General features: G+C 39.1%; 1 protein-coding gene across 3 annotated transcripts in view; it reads left to right on the plus strand.

The window, feature by feature from the left end:
- ERCC4 (ERCC excision repair 4, endonuclease catalytic subunit) overlaps window positions 1-11,930 on the plus strand; it is a 35,178-nt gene extending 23,248 nt beyond the window's left edge. For all 3 annotated transcript variants that reach the window (XM_075179784.1, XM_075179783.1, XM_075179786.1), the window contains exons 11-14: window positions 4,643-5,231; window positions 5,445-5,537; window positions 7,759-7,868; window positions 10,191-11,930. In XM_075179784.1, the coding sequence (XP_075035885.1) occupies window positions 4,643-5,231; window positions 5,445-5,537; window positions 7,759-7,868; window positions 10,191-10,924 (1,526 nt within the window). In that variant the 3' untranslated portion in view covers window positions 10,925-11,930. The remainder of the gene's footprint in view (window positions 1-4,642; window positions 5,232-5,444; window positions 5,538-7,758; window positions 7,869-10,190) is intronic.
- The last annotated feature ends 6,814 nt before the right edge of the window (window positions 11,931-18,744 follow it).

Below are 18,744 nucleotides of genomic sequence, written 5' to 3' on the forward strand. Positions count from 1 at the left end.
TGGCCACGCATGTGCAGCAGGATTGGCCCATGTCTGTACAAAAAGGGTACATGTATGTGCAAAAGACATTTTGTGAAACGTAATGCCCAAACCTTATAGTCATAACTGTGTGAATAATGACCTAAGCCCATAATATGTAGAAAATATTAGAAACCTAGGATTTCACAGCTAGAATAAGCCAAAACTTGGGGGAAGTAAACGATAGACAGCGTACCACCTCTGGACATAGCCTTAAAAAAATAACCTTATAAACACCGGGAACTAAGGTTTGAGAGATGGGAGGGGTAGCCACCTATTAAAGCTATGGTGGTAGCGACGAGAAATATATTTTAAGTAGGCAGCCCAGAATAGTTTCACAACACTTATTATAAAAATTTAAATGGTCAAGAATTTTAATAAAACCACATTCAAATTCAGATATGCACTCCTGCCTTTCATGCAAGAAGCAGATTGCTGATCATTAGTAGATGAATACATGCAGACTGTTATCTATGGAAGTTGAAGGGAAAATTACAAAAGCACAGCTGTTAATAATGAGTCTTTCAATGTTAGATTTAGTAAGTTATAATGCTTTGACTGGTTTTGGTCATATTGTCCATTCATTGGTTTGCGTTCCAGCCTCACATCGCTGAGGTCCTGTTTCCAGTTTCAACTAGGGCTTTATCTGTGTGCAGTTTATACACATGGGATATTTTTGGGGTTCTTCGGCTTTCCCCCCATATTTCAAACACCTACTGATAGGTTAATTGGCTTCTGATGAAATTAACCTTAGTGTATGTCTGTGTGGTAGGGAATATATATCGTAAGCTGATGAGAATAAATATTCTCTGGAAAGCATTGTGTAAGATGTGTTAATATGTAGGCAATATATAAATAACTGTTAAAAATAATAAAGTCAGTAGTCAACAGTTTATCAAAAAATAGTTGTTTCAATCTAGAAATTTATTTGAGAAAAATAATATCTGCTTTTCTATCTAGATCCTTTGGGGGTAGTTCTCCTCTAAAGCCAGTAACATTCTGTGCACAGGAACGAAATGATAGACTGAGCAAACATTGATGCAATTAATCAAAGTAAACTAGTATAAGAAATATTACATAATGACTTTAGATACATAGTATCATTGTGTAGAAACCAAAACTTTATTACATTGGCCACACACAAAGCAGTCTTTTGGCCCAAGCAAATGAGAGAAAAAAGGGTCACTTTGATCAGATTTCTGGACTACTGTGGATATTGTCCAAACAGCACAATTACATCCAGATCTTGACTATGCACACAGATCGACAGTATCCTTCTTCTGAATGCATGTTCCACCGTGCCCAATAATGAGCAGATTACTATCTGGCATCCGGATTGATTTTGGGGCAAGTTGTGCCCATATTGCCATGGGTGTGGCGACTTTTACCAAAGTTAAAGTTCATCTTGTCCTTATCTGGGGGTAAATGTATCAAGCTGTGAGTTTTCTGGCGGGTTTGAAAAACCAATCAGATTCCAGCTATCATTTATTTAGTACATTCTACAAAATGGTAGCTAGAATCTGATAGGTTACTATAGGCAACATCTCCACTTTTCAAACCCGCCGGAAAACTTTCAGCTTGATACATTTACCCCCTGGTGTCTGTTGTTTGTGGATATGGGAGGGGGGGTTGTATGATGGTCCACTTAACAATTTTCAAATCTGTGATTGTTTTCTCTTTTTACATGCCAGTGCCTGTACTAGACTAACTTTTATTTAGCTGTTTAACTAGTGCATAGTCTTGTTTATAATAAAGGTTTGGTTCAGGTATGGTGGAGAATTAGATTGAATAACAACCCACAGTGTAATGTGCATGAATTACTCTATAACATATACTCAATATAATCCCTGCGCTCATCTCTATGTGTGCAACAATATGTACAATAGGCATCGTGGGAAAGTCTTGGCAACAGATATAATAGTTATTCTGCATAATACTAAACTTATTATACTGTACACCCACAGACATGTCAGAACCAACATCATCCTTCTTCATTCTCTTCATCAGTTTCATAATACCAACTGTCGCATACTTTCTTGATTTGATTGTCACAAAATTATGTCAGTCGTGCCACACCTTGTAACACCTATGTCTAATAATAAATGTACTGAGGCAGAGAATACAAAACATCATTTAAATAAATGTACTAACAACAATAAAATATCCAAAAATTGTAATATAATAAAGGCTTGACAAAGGCTAACAGAATGCTCCTCATGGACCGTCCCTCTGTGTTTCTTGCATTCTCACAACGGGTTGAATTAAAACCATGGAAACTGTAGGTCACCTTTTATTTGGCCTGTAGCTCCCATTATTTGACCTCAACTTTGAGACTACCTTAATGGGAGCTGCTGTCCAGAAACCTTTGGATAACCACATTGTACATTTGCCCTTGTGTTTATATCATGGATTTAAGAATTGGCATAACAACCCTTTTCATTCCATAGCCATGGGATTGCTCGCTGTGCTTAGACATAATGAATAATAACAACGTTGACTACAAAATGATAACTATAAGCAATTCACCTATAATATATCTTTGTTTCCTATTGGCACTACGGTTTTCTGAAAATTTTAGTTTTCTTCTTAAATAAACTTTCTCTATTCCAACATCTGGCACCATGGACTGTTAAACAAGAAGATGTATTTTTAGCATGAACCTGACAGCGTGTTATGATGTGCAAGATCACATATCCGGCTTCATCTGGCATGTTTTCACGAGGAGAATTGCATTGTTTGTGTAAATGTCTATAATCAGGCTTAATCTCATTAGGCAGGATTGAGATGGAAACATGCTTTATGTAATTAAGTTGAAATAACCATTTACTTTTTTCATGCTAGACCTCTAAGTGCTGCATAGTGGATAGAAGTTTGTGTTTGACATTTCTAGATTTAAAGGTCCACTATACTGAAAAAGTTCATCCTGTATCTGAAGGCCCCTTGTACACTAGAAAATATACATCTTACATTCAATGACAGTGAAAACACCTGTTAGCTAGCTAAAGTAAAATGTTTCTGCAACCTTTATCTGTAACGGTTTTGAATAGTAGTGCTTAGAGAGCATTTTATGTTTTTTTGTTTTCTGGGCATTTTAATTTATGTTTTTACGTTGATTGAGAGGATTTGAATAATCCTAGTTTACCAGTCCATATGCCTATTTATTGTTAGATGAATATTCTTATAAGTACAAAATACAATAATGTATTAGTTCTCCTTTTCTCTGAAATAGAGGCTTCAAAGAAAATGTTTCCTGAGAGCAGTGGCCTCTTTCAGCAGGATAATGCTCCCTGCCACACTGCAAAATTGTTCAGGAATGGTTTGAGGAACATGACAAACAGTTGAAGGTGTTGACTTGGCCTCCAAATTCCCCAGATCTCAATCCGATTGAGCATTTGTGGGATGTGCTGGAAAAACAGGTCCGAGCTATGGAGGCCCCACCTCGCAAGTTACAGGACTTAAAGAATCTGCTGCTAATGTCTTGGTGCCAGATACTTCAGGACACCTTCAGAGGTCGTGTGGAGTCCAAACCTCAATGGGTCTGAACTGTTTTGGTGGCACAAGGTGGACCTACACAGTATTAGGCAGTTAGTATTATTGTTGTGGCTGAGTTATTTATATATATATATATATTAGTATTTCTATGTAATCATTAATACGCAGTTGAGCCACCTATATTCCAATTATATTCTGAGTAATCTGATCATTTTAAAGCTAGTGACACACGAGGGCTTTGTGTACCCACATACTTTAAGAGAACTCCTGTACCTGGATATACTTAGGATGCTTTCTGCAGCATTGGCAATTGTGTGTGGGTGCATGGTGTCCCTAGTCTTAAAGTGCATTTTAGCTAGGTACATTTTTTTGTTATCATACTTCATCCCCTTCAAGTCCATGTCTCACATGTTTTCAAGTATGTGGTAATAGAACAATCTACAGCCAATTGGATCATCAGACTGTTCACAGCAAGCAGAACTAAATATTTCTGATCATGTCGGAGGGCAGTGACCTGTCCATGTGTGATTACGTTAGTGAGGGCAAGGCTGCATGTAACAGGGGCAGTGTCATGATGGGAGGAGAGTAATGGAGGCAAGCAGGAAGTCACACTTCGAGCTGGGTAGTGGAAGAAGCAGGGTACCCCAGAAGCACAGATTAGTCATGAGAGGTTCCTGCCAAACTGTTGCCTGATAGTGTTATTCACATGAAACAAAGTTCATACATCTTCTATATCAGTACGGTTGGATCATTGTTTGTTTAGGGTGCTGTTTTTTGGTTGTTTTTGTTGGTTTCTTTTTACAATTGTGATCTGCCCTTGTATTTAGTCTAGTTTGTTTGTTGCGTATGCAAAATGTAGGGCGTTTGTAGGATTGCACAGTTACAGTACACACACTTAAATCGGCTTTAACCAATTGCTTTCTAAAAAAAATTACTTTAAAAATATGATATTGTTAATTAAGGCTTTATAACTTTCACAAACACTGTATATTTGGAGACATTTTGCAGAATTTGTGTTTGAACTAATTCCTCACCTAGCAGATTGTGGAAATGTATTTGTTATTTATTTGTGACAAGTAAGTTTTCATGAAGTATGCAATGTGAAACTGTCTCTGTGCTTTTGTTTTGTCAGGCCGGGTGTTGATTTGTGCCAGTGATGATCGGACCTGTGCGCAGCTGAGAGAGTATATTGCGGTGGGGTCTGAGGCTCTGTTAATGAGGCTGTACAACAAAACCTTTGGGAAAGATGAAAAAGCAGCTGAAGCGTGGCTAAAAAACAGAAAAGCTGTCAAGAGTAAGGAATCTGCCAAGGGTGGAAAAAACTCTTGGGTGAAAAAGGGTAAAGAAGGCACAGGCAAACAGAAGAGAAACGTCAAGAAAACAGAATTGACCTTAACCCAAATGATGGAAAAAGCAGAGGAAGATGATGTTGTGAAAGATCAGGAAGAAAACGAGTATAAAGATGAAAGCATTACCATGGAGAGTAGCATAGAGGAGCCGAAATATGAAGACCTCCAGTTGAATTTGCCTTCAGACTCCTATTATGGTATCATGAAAGAGCCCCTCACTGTCATCCACCCATTGCAAGGCTGCAGCGACCCTTATGGTCTTACCCGAGTACTGCATGAAGTCGATCCAAGATATGTAGTCTTATATGATGCAGAGCTCAGCTTTGTTCGCCAGCTTGAAATTTACAGGGCAAGCAAGCAGAAAACATTAAGGTATTTAAATAAATACCTACATTTATGGATAATGATTTATTCCTAGTGACATGGCCTATCGGCTACATTACAACACTGCACCAACAGATACAAATTGTCATAATGTGATTATGACACACATTTGAGACACAATCAGTACAACACATGTTTTAGAATGTGTCTGTGTTTATTCAATGTCTCCCAATAACCATATCTTACATTTCCACATTTTAGGGTATACTTCCTTATCTATGGGGGCTCCACAGAAGAGCAGAGATATCTCACTTCCCTCAGGAAGGAAAAGGAAGCATTTGAACAACTGATTAGGTAAGAAAACGATGTATCTACAAAGTGTCAGCAACACAGTCGCTATTCTGTATGTCATTGTCTGCATACAGACCTGCCTAATGAAACTGATGTTTGACCAAGGGAAAACCTGCTGAAAGCCAAAATAAGTGGACACTGTAATCATCTTGTACTGAGACAGCTGTGATACATTTCCACCTTCTACTTCAGCATTGAGTAAAAAATAAGGCATCTGGCAGCACGGTGGCTCAGTGGTTAGCACTTCTGCCTCACAGCGCTGGGGTCATGAGTTCAAATCCCAACCATGGCCTTATCTGTGTGGAGTTTGTATGTTCTCCCTGTGGTTGCGTGGGTTTCCTCCGGGTGCTCAGGTTTCCTCCAACACTCCAAAAACATGCTGGTAGGTTAATTAGCTGCTATCAAATATTGACCCTAGTGTCTATGTGTGTGTATGTTAGGGAATTTAGACTGTAAGCTCCAATTGGGCAGGGACTGATGTGAATGAGTTCTCTGTACAGCGCTGCGGAATCAGTGGCGCTATATAAATAAATGGTGATGATGATGATGATGATGAAGGTATACACTATATGGACAAATGTATTTGGCCACACCTGTTAATTAGTAAATTGAGGTGTTTCAATCAGACCCATTGCTAGAGGTGTATAAAATCAAGCACCTAGCCATGCAGTCTCCATTTGCAAACATTTGTGATACAAAATGGGTCGTTCTGAAGAGCTCAGTGACTTCAAGTGTGGTACTGTGATAGGGTGCCACCTTTGCAGTAAGACGGTTTGTGAAATTTCATGCCTGCTTTATATTCCACAGTCAACTGTAAGTGATATTATTAGAAATTGGAGGCGTTTAGGAACAACAGCAACTCGGCCACGAAGTGGAAGACCATGTAAACCACAGAGCGGGGTCAGCGACTGCTAAGGCGCACGGTGCGTAAAAGTCACCATCGCACTGGTTATTCCATAGCTGAAGAGTTCAGAACTTCCACTGGCATTATTAGTGAAAGCATAGAAACAGTGTGCGGCGGGAGCTTAATGGAATGGGTTTCCATGGCTGAGCATCTGCATGCAAGCCTCACATCACCAAGACCAATGTTAAGGGTCGGATGGAGTGGTGTAAAGCACACTGACACTGGATTGTGGAGAACTGGAATCATGTTCTGTGGAGTGACGAATCACGCTTTTCTGTTTGGCAGTCAGATGGGCGAGTCTGGGTTTGACGGATGCCGGGAGAACGTTTCCTGCCTGACTGCATTATGCCAACTGTGAAGTTTGATGGAGGAGGAATAATGGTATGGGGCTGTTTTGCAGCGTTTGGGCTAGACCCCTTATCTTCAGTGAAGAGCAGTCTTAATGCTTCAGCATACCAAGTTATTTTGGACAGTTCTATGCTTCCAATTTTGTGGCAACCGTTTGAGGAAAGCCCTTTTCTATTCCAACATGACTGTGCCCCAGTGCACAAAGCAAGGACTACAAAGATATGGATTGTTTGGTGTGGAAGAACTTGACTGGCCCACACAGAGACATGACCTCAACCCCATCAAACACCTTTGGAATGGACTGGAACGGAGATTGCGAGCCAGGCCTTCTTGTCCAACATCAGTGCCTGAACTCAAAAGTGTTCTACAGAATACATGGGCACAAATTCCCACAGAAACACTCCACCATCTTCTGGAAAGCTTTCCAAGAAGAGTGGAAGCTGTTATCGCTGCAAAAGGGGGAACAACTCCATATTAAAATATATGTATTTGAATACAATGTCATTACAGTCCCTGTTGGTGTAATGGTCAAGTGTCCAAATACCTTTGTCCACATAGTGTACATGCAGAGTGTTAAAACTTGGGTTTATCTCAGATTTCTCCATTCTAGCTTATATTTTTGTTTACTAATTTGTGTAAATATGTATAAAATTATAATTTTTATTATTTTGCCTTGGAAATGTGTACAGCTAATGGGTGCCACTATTACTAGTTTTTCCCATGATGAAGTTTGGTCTGTCACTATAAGCTCTCTGCACATAGCAACATAAGCCATAAAGAACAAAACAATAAATGGCTGTGGCTCAGCTTAAGAAGACTATTATTTCTCCTGACCTCAACACAGTGTATTAGATAAAGGAGGACTAATTAATTAATAGATAACAGGCAAATTGATACATTCATCTACTTTTGTCTGCACATATTAGAGTAGATGCACATTTAAAAATACTTTTCTGGTCATGTTTTATGCAGGGAGAAGGCCAGCATGGTCATCCCTGAGGAAAGGGAAGGGAGAGATGACACAAACCTGGATCTTCAGAGAGATGTTACTCCTTCAGCTTCTGCTGATACACGGAAAGCCGGTAGGTACTGTGTGTTTCCATCAGTGCTGCGTTATTCCCACAAATGTAAATCATTTGTAATCCTCAGTGTGGATTATTTTCATCACGTTTGCATGATTACTAGCTAATGCAAAACGGTCTAGTATTGGGAACAAGCACTTTTGCCACAAAGACAATACAATTGCAAATGGCATAAGTTCTGTAAAGTTAGTAGCATCTGTAAGTATTTGGACTACCGTACTTCTTTCCTGTATGAAGATCTTTTGCAGCAAGTATAGTTTTTTGTATATTCTTTATTTTGATTGGTCAATAATAAATATACAACCGTACAGAAATAGGAATAAGTCTATGAAAACAGAGTCAAAATCATATCCTGTGTAGAGCGACATAACATAAATATTATAACATGGAGTGTTCCTGAATATGACTCACATTTTAAAGAGAAGTTTGATAGAAGGTAGCGGTAACTGGGAAAAACAGATGCGCTAGCAAGGGGCAGGGAGGGTGGATACCAGACTTATCTTGTGCCATTATGCCTTCCTTCATACTATGGAGGAAAGAAATGAAAATCAAGAAATAATGAGTATTCTGGTGTGCGTCAGTATTAAAAGGCAACAAACTTAAATCTGGCTAAATGTATGTGAAAGAGAATTCTATTCATGGCACATGGTTTAAGTGGGATGAATTTAAGGCTGTAGAGATAATAGCAGAGCGATGGTTTCCAAACTTGTCCAATATGACCCCCTGTCTTGGAGGAAGTAGGTCATTTTCTCCATGGCAACAATGTGCCATATGTAACGTTTAGTGCTAGGGTTGAAGAGGGGTTTTCCATTTCTTGCCTAATAAACATTTTGCTGTTAAGGTTTTGGGGTGGATAGCATAGGAGGAATATCCATGGCTTTTTAGTGACTGGGGCATCGAGCATACTATTCAGAAGTGCAAGTATATTGTCCCAGTAGGGGACTATAATGGGGCATAACCACCAAATATGAACTAGCGTACACCTGTGGCTGAAGTTTCTTAGTCAACTGGGAGTAGGAAAGATCTTACGGAGTCTAACCAGGGTATATTACCACCTATACACTTTGTAAGTTGTTTCCTTTTTCTTGGTTGAAATAGAGCTTTTGGCAATTCCTACTGTACTCTCAAGCCTCCTCATCTGGTGGGGTTAGAGGTCTCTTACCCATTCCATGTCATGGTAGCTCTAAAGGGAAAGGGCAGAGTACAGCAAAAGACCAGATATTTCAGAGTAGGATAGCATCTACAAATGCATTCAAAAGGGGTTAAGGTCCCTGGGAACCTGAGCGGGGGCAGCAAGTACATGAAATGTCTTATTTGGGTGAACTCTGATGATCTTAATATATGGGAGGGGGATTTTTTTGGGAGATCTGTAAAGGACATCCATTGACCTTGTTTGCTAAAATCAGGAGAGAGTTTGTCTGCTTGAATCTAGCTATTTAACCTAGTGGTGGACACCTGAATGTAAGTTGGGGTTGCGTCATAGGGGAGACAGTTGCGGAGAGATCCATTATTAGTGACCATAAGTCCTAGGATTTTTGTTCAGAATTTCAGTGTTGGGAGTAATTTAGAGGCAGGTGGTCTATGTTTGTTGTGTCTGCCACCCAAGGGGGATATTTGGCCAGTTTAGAAAGTTAGACTCCATATATAGCCAAGCTGTAGTGTCTGGGGGGGCATGTGAAGCTGTCATGAGAGAAATGAACAGATAAATGATATAATTTTATGTCTGGTAGGACTCTTCCCCCTCTTAATGTGAGTTTCTTCAGTTTGTTAAAGGGATGATCTTCGTGGTCCACTATCAATTATATTTTTAACCCTGGCTTAATAGTTTTGCTTCTAAGCCTGTAATTTGAGTCCTTCTGTCTTACTGACCCCTAATGGGCTACTAAGGTCAGCTAGACATTGCATTGTTCATATTGGATCTGATTTTGATGTATAAATGAACCCTGTTAAGAAGCAGAGAGGAATTAATAGTCCAGTCCAGGACAACCTGTGGCTCTCCAGGTGTTGCGATACTATAAGGTATGCTGAGACTTGTAGTTTTGCAACAACTATAAAGCCACAGGATGTCCAGGCCTGGAATAGTCTATAGCTGTTTAAGGCAGTAGTAGGAAGCAGTCACATGAACTTTTGCAATAGATGGTAAAATAATGTGAGGTCACCGACCAGGATTTGATTGCCTTTACTCAGAACTTTGTGAGGTCACTGCCTTTAGCGAGGACAGTCTGTTCTCCCTAGTTTCATTGTGTGACCCCAGATTTATGAATCGTCCACCAGCCTATTAACACTGTATTCAGCAAACTGTCTTCTGCGTTCTTTGTCTAGGAGGACAGCAGCAGAAAAACGTGCAACACGCCATCATTGTAGACATGCGAGAATTTCGGAGCGAGCTGCCATCCCTGATCCACAGACGTGGCATTGACATAGAACCCGTCACTCTAGAAGTGGGAGATTATATTCTGACCCCAGATATATGTGTGGAAAGGAAAAGCGTGAGTGACTTGATTGGTTCACTCAACAATGGACGCCTCTACACCCAGTGTGTCTCCATGTGCCGTTACTACAAGCGACCTATTCTTCTAATTGAGTTTGACCCCAATAAGCCATTTTCCCTCACTGCAAGAAGTTTAATCCACCAGGAAATTTCGGTGAATGACATCACTTCAAAAATCACTCTCCTCACTCTTCACTTCCCAAGACTGCGCATACTGTGGTGTCCATCACCGTATGCCACTGCCGAGTTATTTGAGGAGCTGAAGCAGAACAGGCCACAACCTGATGCTGCAACCGCCATGGCTATTACTGTCGACTCGGAAACCGTCCCAGAATCTGAGAAATATAATCCAGGCCCTCAGGACTTCCTTCTAAAAATGCCAGGGGTCAATGCCAAAAATTGTCGAGCCATAATGAATCATGTAAAGAACATTGCAGAGCTGACAACACTATCTCTAGAGAAACTGTCTGAGATTCTCGGGAACACAAATACAGCAAAACAACTTTATGATTTCATTCACACGTCTTACACAGAGGCGGTTTCCCAGGGGAAAGCTAAACGTTGATGTGTTAAATTGTATTTATTAAGCAAAATGTTTGTTTTGTATAATAATTTTAAAAGGGACATTTTCTCATTTTTTATGAACAAGCTACTTTGAAATATTTATTTTCTAAGTAGTGCTTGCATTGATGGCCCTTGTTTATTCCTTGCCGAATGCAGAATGAAACTGTGCCAGCAAGATTGGAGACATGCCATCATATGGGGGAAAGAGAACATCAGTCACCTAAACAGTTAATAAAAACGTAACTTCCACTTGCACAACAATTTGTAATATTCATTGGTAAAATCACAAAAATAACAGGTGCATCAATTTACTTGACCTTAGGCTAAAAATGACAAACAGAATTACTTGTGTTTTCTAAGTACCAGTATCATTTATATTATTAGGTTCCACTCTTTGAGCAACACTACAAGTGACTAGGTTAATTATGATAAGATATCAAGCATAGTAGCTGCATTTTTAAAGCCCTAATGTCAGTTGCCAACATGAATTATAAAAGTGAAACCATGGGGAGAAACAACAAATTAGTTACAATTAATGAGAGCATTCTAACATCAAATTTGCTCAGTTGTGCCTATTTCAGGGAATGCTTGTGCTCAGAATTAATTGTGTCATCTGTCTGTACAGGCAATGAGCAAACATAAGGAATTTTATCTATCTCCTACTCTGCTCTCACTTGGCACTTTTCTGGTTCTTGAGAACTAGTGGTGCCAAAGTGATATTAGACCCCACCCCTGCTGCTAAGCCACACCCTTAAGCGGATGTATTTTTAGTGCTCATCAATTCAGTTGTGCGCGATATCTGGAGACCACATGGACAAATAAAGCTTTTTTTGCATATTGATAAAGTTGGAGGTGCTTAAAAATGTTTAACAACCATTTATTTGTAAGTACAAATAAAGTATGAAATACTTATTTTTGTGCTCTTAGAATAGAATAAACTTTGAGGTGACATAATGTATAATCGTACTTGTTTGTTCCTTTTAAGTATAAAGTAAGTATTAACATTACGAATGGATTCTGTTTTCTGAATTAATCATGAACGGGCATAAAATATTTTTTTTTAACACAGTACATATATCCAATATATGTTTCAGGTATATTTGCAAATAGTTTATGTACAAGGTGTAAAGGCTTCCTACTAACAGCCTGCCCATGACATGTGTGGGCCTGAAACTGTTGATACACTTCATATGCCAGTCACCTCCCTACAGGGCACAAAGGGACATTATACTTCCTAGATTAGTACCCCCTACTTCTAATTTTCTGCCACAATCTTACTATGTATGATATGAATATAGAGGTGAAGGACAGTGCCCATCTGATGAATTACTTATATAAACCACACTTTTCAATCAAAAAAATCCTATGGGTCTTGACAATGCAATACTTTAAAATGTAATACTTGTGTGCAAAGCTAATTTGTTTGAACTAAATCTGGCATCTCACAACGAGGGGTATTGTCTTTTTATAGCCACTCTGGAACTGCTGGGCCCATTTCCAAATTTTGTTATGGGCTCCTAGAGTGATGTAATAAGGGCACTGAGGTGATATGTTTAGTCCTCCCTCCCCCCATGTGCATTTCTATATGGACAAGAAGTTCCCAAACGCACCATAGTGGTATGTACTCTGGTGGGTGATTGGTGCATTGGCACAAAATAAAACACATCGGTGATTAGCAAATGAGTCTTAATTCTTTCAATGCCTGAATTGCTCTAAGAATAACATTGGACACAAACATACCATGGTTGACAAACTATACATATCATCATCACCATTTATTTATATAGCGCCACTGATTCCGCAGCATTGTACAGAGAACTCATTCACATCAGTCCCTGCCCCATTGGAGCTTACAGTCTAAATTCCCTAACACACACAGACAGAGACTAGGGTCAAGTTTTGATAGCAGCCAATTAACTTACCAGTATGTTTTTGGAGTGTGGGAGGAAACTGGAGCACCCGGAGGAAACCCACGCAAACACGGGCAGAACATACAAATTCCACACAGATAAGGCCATGGTGCTATATGCATGTAATATAGTCTATGAAAATATACTATGGTTTTATTATACAGTATATGCTATTTATATGATTTTTGGTTCCTATAGTTTCTCATAGATTGACAACATTTTTGAGATGGCATTGTAATTTGTTTTTGTGGGGGTGGACGTTAAACTATTACAATACTTAGTTTTCAGCCAGATTTCAGTATGGTTTGAAAGAAAAACTCAAATATAAACATAACCTATACTGGGGCTTTAAAATATATATTCATTTTTAAAAAGCTACAGTATCATCTTTGAGGTTTGTAGTGAAGACATTCCCTTTAGTAAAACTATAAAAAAAAATAATCAAAAAGTAATGTTAATAAAGTAATATTAATATGCAAATATATTTTTAAACGGCATACAATGCTCCCCACATAGATTACAAAATGAGCACTATATGTCAAAGAATATCGCAATGTTGGATGATACAAAATGGCAAATTTATGTTCCAGATCACAGGGTTACATTGGGTTTTGTTAGCACTGGATGAAACTGTGTCACAGGCGTCCAGAGAGATAATAGGGAAACTGATGTTGGGCCTAGTACATGCTTAGACACTGGGCTTTCTCTGTGTGTGTGTAAATAATATCACTACAAAATCTTACCCAGACAGACATTTATTCTAATTATCACTTCTCTTCCAGCCACTTGTTAACAATTCGAGACATTTATTTTTTCCATTTCATTAGCCTAGTTAATAAAATAAAACCTATTACTCGGGGCACTTGGCTACTGGCCTACATTGATGCACTTAAGCTTAAAACCTTAGTCTATACCTGATAAATTACAGACAGCTGGACGAAATATGTTCAGGCCTGGAGTTAAAATTTTCACCTTACCCAAGGCCCCAACCTCATTCCGCTACTCTTCACTGCAGCTCACCGTACTCTCATATCCCACTGTCCAGCCATATAAAATAAATACAGGGAAATAATCTATGCATACTTTAACCCATGGTTAAATATTTCTAATATATAAAAATTATATATAAATGGAGAGAGATGGGCATGATACCTTTCTACATACCCAGACCTGAATGTATTACTTTTCTTATATTTGATAAAGCATTTGTATGTACTCATCTACACATTGCTGTAAAACTGTGTCCAAAAATTGGTCAAATTGGGGCCCAAACATCAGCCATATACAGCAGCAATGCAGGTGCAGTTCCATGGGACCTGCCTATAATGGTGCCCGCATTGCCAGTGTTACTAAGACCTTGGATACCCAGAGGGAGGCTTTGAAGTACATATCTCACTTTACTATTAATTACAAAAAATGGACACCAAACCTAAAAAAAGTAAAAGAATTAGCTGGAGCAGCATTGTGGAGCTGCTCTGGGGCACTTGTGAAAAGTTGCTGTAAGCAGCCTGGATCTGGAAGAGTTTGTTTAATAATATTTCTTGGAGTGGGAATTCCATACACACTAGTGTTCATAACACAGGTTTATTTTAATGCTGGCAATTGGCAACATTCTATACTGCAACCAGTACCGGTGGCTGTCATTACAGCGAACTAGTTATTTCCAACAACACTTTCCCCGACATGCTAATCGCGACTGCTGTCATTAGCGACATGCTGAAAATACAGACTCCTTGAAAAAAAAAAATTGAAAAGCAACAATTGCAATAGGTGAACATGCCGGCACAGAGATGTACATCACTTTCAAGGGCGACAGTTACATTTGTGCTGTTAAGGGGGCAATGGAAGGACCCATAGGCTGTAGAATGTACAACCTCTACTAATAAACATTCTACAGTCGGATATAACTACTTCGCACCATTGTACCCCACCCACCAGTACAGTGTATCCGCAGTATATGAAATCTATACTGGTTAATTTCTTGCCTCCTCTCTCCTGCACATTTAAATCTAACAGAACATGAAATATAAACTTCTGTAAATAAAAGCTAAATAAACCTCTCTCTCTACATGAAAACTAATTATATGAAGTCATAGAGAAGGGGAGACAAACTGGCTCTGAGCAGTATCAGGATTCCACACTCCACTCCCGTTCTAACATGTCATTGATTCAGGTGTAGCGGAATATGAAAGTCTCAGGATCAAACATCCATTTTTATAATACAGTGGCGGAAAATTAAAACAAATACATAGCTCTCATCACCTATTCCGAAGACTTGAAAGCGCCCTCATTAAAGATCATTATTTCGGGCCACGCACAGATCACCACAACCCTGAAGCAGCTTGCTTCTAGGGTGTGATTCATTAAGGATCTTAACTTAAGAAACTTCTTATTTAAGTCTCCTGGACAAAACCATGTTACAATGCAAGGGGTGCAAATTAGTATTCTGTTTTGCACATTCGTTAAATACTGCCTGTTTTTTCATGTAGCACACAAATATCAACTTTAAATTTCAGTGTACAAATAAGTTATCAAGTATTTGCTGCCTGAGCTTTGCTGCCTAATTGGGATTTCTTACTCTCAGTTAGGGGAATCTGCACAGCCATTATGTCCATCACGGCCACCCGCCAACTTAAACTTAAGGATAATATAATTGTAAACCTTAATGCCTAAAGGCCTTTGATAAAATAGCCCATTTGACTAGACTTTTAAAATTTCAACATTTTGGCCCTATATCGGAAGCTGGTAAACACCTTATACACTGCCCCTCATGCACATAATCACAGTGAATAATGTTAAGTCTGCCTCTTTCCTCTTGGACTCTACATCCATTATATACGCATGTACCAAATCAGAAATTGATGTTGAGAGAGACATTTCTGGCCTCCAGAAATGGACATCCCACTTCCCAAATCTGAATGCTATGGACTTACTCTGCACATTCCAACACACTCTACGCCTCATCCCAGCTACTGGATACCAAGAAATGGCCTACAAACTCATTTACCAGACATACTTATCCCCTAAACAAAGATGTATTGTTGGCCTAGACCCTAATGGCTACTGTCCAAAGTGCAGTTCCATCAATACTGATTTAAACCTTTGTTTTTGGGAATGCCCTCACATCCACTCCTTCTGGGACACCTTGACTAGATATATTATCAATACCCTGGGCATAACATTCACTGCCACTCCACAGTAGGTGATCTTTGGACACTTGGCAGACCAGCCTATGGTCCCCTGGTTAAACAAAAAGCTGTTGTCAATCTTGGGAGCAGTGGGCCGCAAGACTACATTAGAGATGGCAACCACTAGGCTATTTTTTCTTTTCAACATGGACTGGATGGAAACATCACTCAACAAAGAGCTCTCCACACCACTGCTTTTCCAATGTTTGGGTAAATTTATCCAGTCCTTGTCATCAGCCACTAAACATGTTATCTGGTATTCTTTACAACTCATAGCAGACCAAACTCCCATTATCCTCTAAACCATCCTCCTGTCTATTGTGACTCAGGATGGGAAGACCTTGACCCTAACCTCTTGTCCGGTCCCCTACACTTCTCCTTCTAACTTCATAGATGGATCATAGACAGATCGCCAACTGCACTGGGTTTGGGTGTGTGGTTTCTGGCTCCTTTGTTCTCCATTATTATTGTTGTTATTGGTTAATGTTATTTTGCCATTAACTGTTAAATGTTCCCGATAGGCTGCCTACTTGAGTCTTGTTAAAATTTGCCAGCCTACCCCTGGTCGCCATCATAAGTATCTAGCTTTCAATGTTATGACAAGAAGCTAACTTGATTCCCAGATAAGCATTTATTGCACGCAGCCATCCAATTGAATGGCATGATCATAATGACTAAGCACACTATACTTTTTTTTAAATTGTGTAAATTCTATGTCATAACAATAGTAATTTCAGCACAGAGTGATGTTACAATAGTGTTATCACTAGATATTTACATGTCTGAGGGGACACATCCTAGGTTTAGAATTGGGAGGGGACACATGATAGTTGAAGTATAATGGGTATATTTATTAAACGGCGGGTTTGAAAAAGTGGAGATGTTGCCTATAGCAACCAATCAGCTTCAAGCTGCCATTTTGTAGACTGTACTAAATGATAACTAGAATCTGATTGGTTGCTATAGGCAACACCTCCACCTTTTCAAACCCTCAGTTTAGTAAATATACCCCCCAGTCTCAGCATAAAAATAAAGCTGCTTAACATTTGTATGCTACTATATGCAAAAGCAGGCAGTATTTTCCCTGCATGCAAAATAAATGAATTTTCTCTACTTGCATTGCAACATGGTTTGTCCAGTTGCAAATTTGCACAATTTAGATGGACTTACACCTAATTTTAAATGAAAGCCAATATATTTATGCTGGAAATAAGGAGAGACCTATGTTTCATTAATGTTTTCCATTAATATGGTGAAAAAAATGAAAATTATTTTCATGTAATTCCTTCACTATTAATGGGGGATATTAATATGTTCTAAAGTCATTGTTTTTTAATCACACCAATATATTTTGGTGGTATCGTCATAGTTTGATCAAAATAAAGATACTTTTAGGTTTTTTAAAGTGTTTTAAAAGGACTAGTTAAATGAGGGTTGTAAGGTAGTGAGTAATTAGTTCAAATAAGAGTTTATCTTGTAACTTGGGTCTTTATTGTCTCTAACTTCATTATACAGGGATGTTATGTGATGAGTTACTTGCCAAATACATAGTCGTCACAACAGTATTTCATACCATAAAAGTCTGAGGAGAATGGCATGGTCTTATATTTAATTTAATTTCCAGGACTAACTCAATCTGGAATCCCTGGGCTACTAGTTCTGTGGCTAGTTATTACAAACACTCTCAATTCTTTGTTTCATTTGCATTGTCTGTTTTTTTAAATTGCAACACTGGTGACAGTATTAGAAAAACTCAGAATAGGTACAAAAACATTAAAATCTATTTAATACTTAAATAGGAAAATACTTTATTGTTACTAATTGCTTTTAAACTTGAGAAAGGTTCTGGATGCGGTTTATCAAATTACACCCATTTTTGGCCAAATTGTAGTGTTTGATTGACTGTTGTGCTGAATGACCAATTCACAGGGGGTACAATTAGTGTGACCAGCTGATGACCATACACACACATACACATACATGCAGCTTTCAGTCATTGGCTGACTGTACTTTATTTTACTATAGACTTGGAACTCCATTTGCTCTTGGTATACATAGACCAATATACCGTCACTGATGTAAGTCAATATAAGATTCCTATTTTATTACATGTAAGTATTCTCTTATATTGTTTGAATACAATGACAACCTTCTTAAATTATAGGAATGCGACTCCGACCGCATCATAAAATTTATCGCAATGCGGCCTGGGTACAGGACATCATCAGGATGCACCTGGCTAAAACATGTCATTCAAAGATTGTATGTGAGCGTCACACCATCGGTTCACAACAACCACTTTATCCAGTACTTCCTGCTGCTGTTTAGTCCTCTACATGTTGTGATGTGGTCGGTGGTTTTCTACCTATCAAGGAAGACATGCACCCAGGCCCGGCGCTCCCATTAGGCAACCTTAGGCAGTTGCCTAGGGCGCCGGGACCTGCAGGGCGCCGCTGACTAGATTTTGTAATCTAGTCAGCGGTGTTTGGGACATAGTACAGCGGCGGAATGGCGCCTGCTGTTTCCGGTTTTTTTTTTAAAATGGATGCCCCCGTCCGCGCAGCACTCACACATGACCACTGACATCAGTCAGTGATCATGTGATATCAGTCTTCTTCGGCGGCGTCTTCAAGGTCCAGAGAAATGCTGTCCCCACCCCCCCCCCGGTGTTCCCACACTGTCTGTCACTGACAGACAGTGTGAATAAAGTTATTTCCCAGAGT

The sequence above is a fragment of the Mixophyes fleayi genome, chromosome 7 (genome assembly GCF_038048845.1).
Source record: "Mixophyes fleayi isolate aMixFle1 chromosome 7, aMixFle1.hap1, whole genome shotgun sequence".
NCBI classification, from domain to species: domain Eukaryota; kingdom Metazoa; phylum Chordata; class Amphibia; order Anura; family Limnodynastidae; genus Mixophyes; species Mixophyes fleayi.